General features: G+C 38.7%; 1 protein-coding gene across 1 annotated transcript in view; it reads left to right on the top strand.

Moving 5' to 3' along the window:
- LOC102933512 (programmed cell death 1 ligand 2) overlaps positions 1-4843 on the top strand; it is a 31576-nt gene extending 26733 nt beyond the window's left edge. The window contains exon 7 of the mRNA XM_007065600.4: positions 4185-4843. Coding sequence (XP_007065662.2) covers positions 4185-4264 — 80 coding nt within the window. The 3' untranslated portion in view covers positions 4265-4843. The remainder of the gene's footprint in view (positions 1-4184) is intronic.
- Positions 4844-6000: the final 1157 nt, after the last annotated feature.

Raw genomic sequence — 6000 nt, forward strand, 5'->3', positions numbered from 1 at the left:
GATAACACAGAAATGTGTAAATAATGAAGAACAGGTCACTTCCTCTCTCCAAGGTATTGCCTGGTCTGCTAGTCTGGTTCTGGGTCCACGTCAGGCCATTGTGTTTCTCCTAGCCATAATCTGGTACAGTACCAGATGATAAACTAACTTTGTTTTGGTGAATGTAGAGTTTTCTGTAGTAGTATGTACTGCATGTGACTTGCTTCTCCTTGGCCTTTGGCTCAAATCTAGTGTAGTATGTTTTTATCAATATATCAACTGATATGTCCTTTGCCTGGGGACTATATCCTGTCCTCATTGAGGATGGAGTTGATAATCAAATGGGTCTTTTCCATCTTTAACTCTTATGAATGTATGACTTTCCTTGTCGTACAGAAATTTGCACAAAGCAAAGAACAGGTAATTTCCAAATGTATCTGAACTTCCACAAACTGTATTACAACACAACTTTCATTTTGTAAAAACAAGATAAATCAAGCAATAAACAAGATGACAGCATAGGTCTGACAACCCTCACCTAAGAATTTTCTGCATTTGGTTCTATTTCGTATTTCAGCTGGGTTAAACCTTGTTATGGGTTGAGATTAAACCTCTCTGAAACTGATGCATGAATATGCCCTTCATTTAAGATACATGGAAGGGACCAATCAGGGGCCTCGCCTCAAACAAGGCCTAATAGAGTCTGCCCAGAAATTAGCAGTCTGTGGGTGGAAGGTTCCACTGAGTATTGTTCTGACCAGTCATGTGTGTGAGAGAGTCCATGAGAGCGTCTGTCTGTCAGTACGGAAAATCCTACCAGGGGGTAGGACAGATAAGAAAATGAGAGAGGGACTCAAACAGCAAGAAAACCAACCAGGAGTCTGTTAGCATGATGTATGACCCTAGAAAAAGCTAGAGAGAGAGGTTTTGGGTCTGGTGCTGGCTAAAGAAGCTTGAGACTGTAAGCAAAGAAGCTATCCTGTTGTTTTGGTTCTTTCTGCATTCAGAGAAGCAGGACTTTGTGCATTTCTTGTAAATAAACAAGATTGAATGAAAGGAAATAATAGACTCCACCATATATTTCTACTTCCAACTAGAGATCCCCAGAGACCAGAATTTTGACTAGCTATTCAGGTCAAAAAGGGATAACAATATTTATATACTTCAGCCTGAGATACTGTAGATAAAAATCTGTATAAAGCTGTTTATCAATAATATGCTGAAGACAGACCCAGAACAAAATCAGTATGGAGAACTGCCAGAGACTAGACTCCATAGGACACAGTTGAAATAATGGGCCAGATTCTGGCCCCTGATAAGCCTGTTTTGCACCATAAAATGCCCTTAAAGCCAGTCTCCTTGGCCAAAGGGAAATTCTCTTGGCATAGGAAGTGGATTCTATTCCACCAACCTTCTCCCTAAACCCAGCACAGGGTATGTGCCAGGGTTGTTGGCAGTAGGAGGGGTTGTGGCCACAGTGTTGCTGTGTCCTGGCAATTCCTAGTTGCCAGAATGGCCCCTTGGGAGTCATCGAAGCGGGACATAATTTAAGCAGTCCCAAAACAGTTTTAAGTTACTACACAGGCCAAACAGACCACCAAAGCCCCAGGGATCAATGAAATACATGGAGCAAAGCCCTGGCACAGTTGAGGTTTTGTTTCAATATTGGGAATGGTCTCTGGAGAAACAACGAATTGTAGTTTATAGGCCAGCTAGTGTTATGTCTTTTCAAAGGATGGGGTTAAATTGAAAATACATCTTCTCTTCTAACTAATAAAAACCAAGTTAGAAGGTGGCCTGGTGACAAGATGACTTTGAGCTTCCAGGGGAGAAGTGTAGATTAGGAATTGGATTGATGAAGATTGGGTTTTTCATGGAAATGATTCACTGAATGTGCTGCAGGATACCTCCGGCTTTCCAGTCCGTTAATAGGTACTTCCAAAAACAGACACTTTCATGCTGTCCCAATTAAGCACTTTAAAAATAAACCTTAATAATCAAAAGCCAAATTCTTTACTCTCACAAACTGATGTAAAACTTCAGTGGAGTTACTGCAGGCACACATGAGAGTAAAATTTGATCCCAACTAAACTAAAGCCATCATGCAAGATAAACTCTGGAGCAGAGCTTCAATGCATGTCCAAACCTAACCCTAATGCATATTGTTTGAGCACATAGCGTGGCTTCTCATGGATTTGATTTCTTAACAGCAGTAGAATTCTTTTCACCATAATGCCCAGCCCCTGCTTACACATCAAGTCTTGTGTTAGAGATTATAATGAAACACATTAAAATGAAGAATTTGAAAGGGAAGATAACAGATCATTGGGATACTCATTGCCTTTTTTGGGTTTTGTTTTACTTCCTCTTTCTAATGACTGAAAATGTCTATGCAGTATGCAGGAAATCATATGACAGCCAATTATATTTCTCAGCATCATGCATTTTTAAGAAACACTGGAAAGAACCTTTATTCTATGCTGTGTGTGTATGTGAAGTCTGAAAGCCACAGATGTTTACTGTAATGCTTTGGAAATGACCTACAGTCCCTCAGGTTGAGGAACAAGATTTTTTTGTGTAAGAAATTCTGAACAGTACAACTTAAGTTATGTCAGCAATGCAGATTTAGAACATTGACCTAATTATTTAGGCCCCACTAGTGTGTATACTTTTGCACATGATATTCACGAGTAATCCCATTGGACTTCATTTCAACTAGGGTAACCAGATGTCCTGATTTTATAGGGACTGTCCCAATTTTTTGGTCTTTTTCTTGTATAGGCTCCTATTATCTCCCCACCCCGTCCCAATTTTTCACACGTGCTGTCTGGTTACCCTAATTTCAACAGGTTGTAGATTTGTTGTTATTCAGCTCATATATACGATGGTCAGTGGGAGTTTTGTCTGAATAAGAAATTCAGGATGCAGCTCATAGATATTAGAGTTGGAAACACAACTCAATGGATAATTCATTATGAATAATCTAGATGACCTTTGACTCTCTTTCTCTCCGCAAATGACTGTATTCATTGTTCTTGGTCCATAGCTTGTTCACAAGCAATTTATTGCCAGTGTTCTAGATTCAAATTTTGAAGTGTTTTGATTGGTCACAAGGGTCTATTTCTGTTCCTTGATTGCATGTGCATTCAAAATCTATATTTTGTTAATATTCTGCAAAATATTCATTAAAATTCATTGCTCTGGGCTGCAGTTCAGAAAAGCACTTATTTGTGTGCTTAACTTTAAGCCTAAGAGTAAATCCTTTGAAGTCAATGGTACTAGTAAAGTTAAGCATCTGCTCACATGTTTTGCTGAATTGGGGCTTTGTCAAACATTCCTGCTGGTAAACCTGTTGCTACACAATTCGCAGACAGAGAACACAAAAGGAGTGTGAACATAATGAAAGCAGATTCATCTAATTTTTTTTAAAAAATCACAGAAAATGTTGTAATTATTTGCCCATCTCTATATGTAAAAGAACTAACAGATAATTTTGCAAATCTTCCACTGTTGGTCATAAGCAAATATTAAAAATATATTACACTATTTTCTAACCACATAGAGCCTGAAATAAAGATTGCAGATTACCCGTTTCACATACTGTTCCCAATAAGTAGGTTTCCGTATCTGCAGTTCAATTAAATCATTGTTACTTGTGCTGCATCATTGGTATGAATGGCACTGCACAGACATTAGTGGCTTTCTTTATGCAAGCCATGTAGGAAGGATGAGGAATTCTGTCAGTACAATTACTCTGACAATGGTCATGATAGATATCAGACAAATCATCTCAGTCTTGTCAGCACACTTCTCCTCATCCCTGATGTGCATGTGCAAACACACACATCTCTGGCAATAAGTAACCTTAAAGTATATAGGCCCAGATAGTGGGACTATTTATGAAAGTAAATGCTCACAAGTTGAATAAGATGTTCATAATCTGACCCACAATTATTAATAGTAATATTCAAGGCTGACTCTCATTAATACTATAGCCTCTTTATGCCACTCTGTCAGTATAAAGCAATCTTAAAATGGGTGTAACTGTAATTTATGCCCACTTTAAGGGCCTTTTGCACCACCAATATGGTGTAAAGGAGCCTGAGTGTAAATGAGAATTAAACTCTCAATATTTAGTGGTTTTAAACAGAAGTGTTTTTTAAATTAGAATTTCCTTTTAAATTTTCCTGTTCTGTTTTTTAAAGGACATTTGAACCATGAAATCCAGGACTTAATCATGACGAATGTCACAGATTCAAGAAACTGCACAGACGTGTGTCCATGAAAACTCTTCATCTGCCATGCTTGCAGTTTGCACTTTTCAGATCCCTTTTTGAAGACTACATAGGGAAATCACAGCACTTTAGGTCTGGAACAAACAATGCAAATTTTTCGTTTTGTCTGTACTATACTACTTAAAGGCTCCCTGTGCCTTTTGCCATGTTGTATCTTAGAGTTACAGAGAACCATACTGTTATTAAACTTGGTTAACAACTATTAAGGGATTATTGGAGTGTATACTATACATTGTATGTTTGGGCATATTTTTTCATCTGAGAGCACTGTGTGCACCAAATATTTTGTGTTCAAGAATCCCCTTACTAGCTGATTTAATTTCAGGAGTAGAGTCAGGATACAAAGCTTCAGTCACGTCTCATGGGACTCTGAGTAGAGGCTGTACGTGCTATCAGATGCCGGAACAATAATCTTTTGTATTAAGAAATTTCTACATATCTATTTTTCATGGGACAGACTTTACAACCCATAAACTGGAAATTACCTAAAGCACCAACAGCAAGGAGACAGATTAAAGAAGTTTCATTTTACAACGCTAACAAGAGCCTGAAGTACACATCAAGCAACAGACCCAAAACTACCCCTGGATCAACATTATGTTATTCAACCAACAGTTCAATGTATGGTTTGTTACACTGATTTCTTTATAGTTATTTCTTATTTGTAGAAGGCATGTAATATTAAAGCTGTTTTACTTTTTTTAGGGGGACAACTAAAAATGTAGACTACAATGCTGTATCTACTAAATGTTTTGTTCTAGCGCTAGTTTACTTAATGGGGAATTGCAAAGCAAAATTGAATTAAGTACAGATTTCTGTGCTGAATGTGTTTACTAGCCAAGGTGGAGTTTTAACCCTCCTTAGGAACAGAAAGTTAATCCTCTCCATGCCAATGACTGGATGGAGTTTCTACATCCCATCAGAGGAATGCCTGAGTCACCTATAAATAACTGAGTACAGGGGACCACCATGTTTTTATATTACTTCTCGGAATTCCATTTTGGAAAGAAGCTATGTCTCCACACTGAGAGCCAAAACCTGTTAGAACTTGGTGTAATCCCCAGAGCAGTGGCTTTTGGGGGCTTTGTCTTCTGGAAAAGGAGCCACTGCTTAGAAGTACCTTGTAGGCTTAAAGAAACAGAGATTCACCCAAGCCAGTGAAACCAACTTCTGTCATATCTCCACTCCCCACAAAACACCTCGGGTTTGGAGTTTCCCAAAATGTTTTGGCCCAGCTATATAAAAATTGTCACAACAGCAAAGTCAACATCTTCCTCTTCCTCCACTAGGTCTGGATTTGGATATTTGGAATCTGGTTTCCAATTGCCCGCATCTTGTGCAGCTATTTACACCAGGGCAAAATGGGTGTACAACACTACTTAATCAGAATGATAGCATTTACACCCACTTTGCATTCATTTTGCCCTGGTGTAAATGACTATACAAGGTGCAGAGTAATAGAAAATTAGGTCCCTGATGTGTGGCAGGAGCTGACTTACAGATTCAGCAGTTGTACTGATTTTATGAATAATCACTGGTTGATGGGGAAAGAACAAATTTAAGAGTCGTGACTTTGGTTTCCATGTATTGCACTTTTAAATGTCCAGGTGCCTGTTGTTTGCTGGAAGCATCTGCCGTTTTCTGTTCAGTTCAAATGTAGCCTGCTGCAGAGGAGAGACACACTGACCCAGATCACACTGGCCCAGATTTTCTGCTGAGTTTAGCA

This window comes from Chelonia mydas, chromosome 5 (genome assembly GCF_015237465.2).
Source record: "Chelonia mydas isolate rCheMyd1 chromosome 5, rCheMyd1.pri.v2, whole genome shotgun sequence".
In the NCBI taxonomy this organism is placed as follows: Eukaryota; Metazoa; Chordata; order Testudines; family Cheloniidae; genus Chelonia; species Chelonia mydas.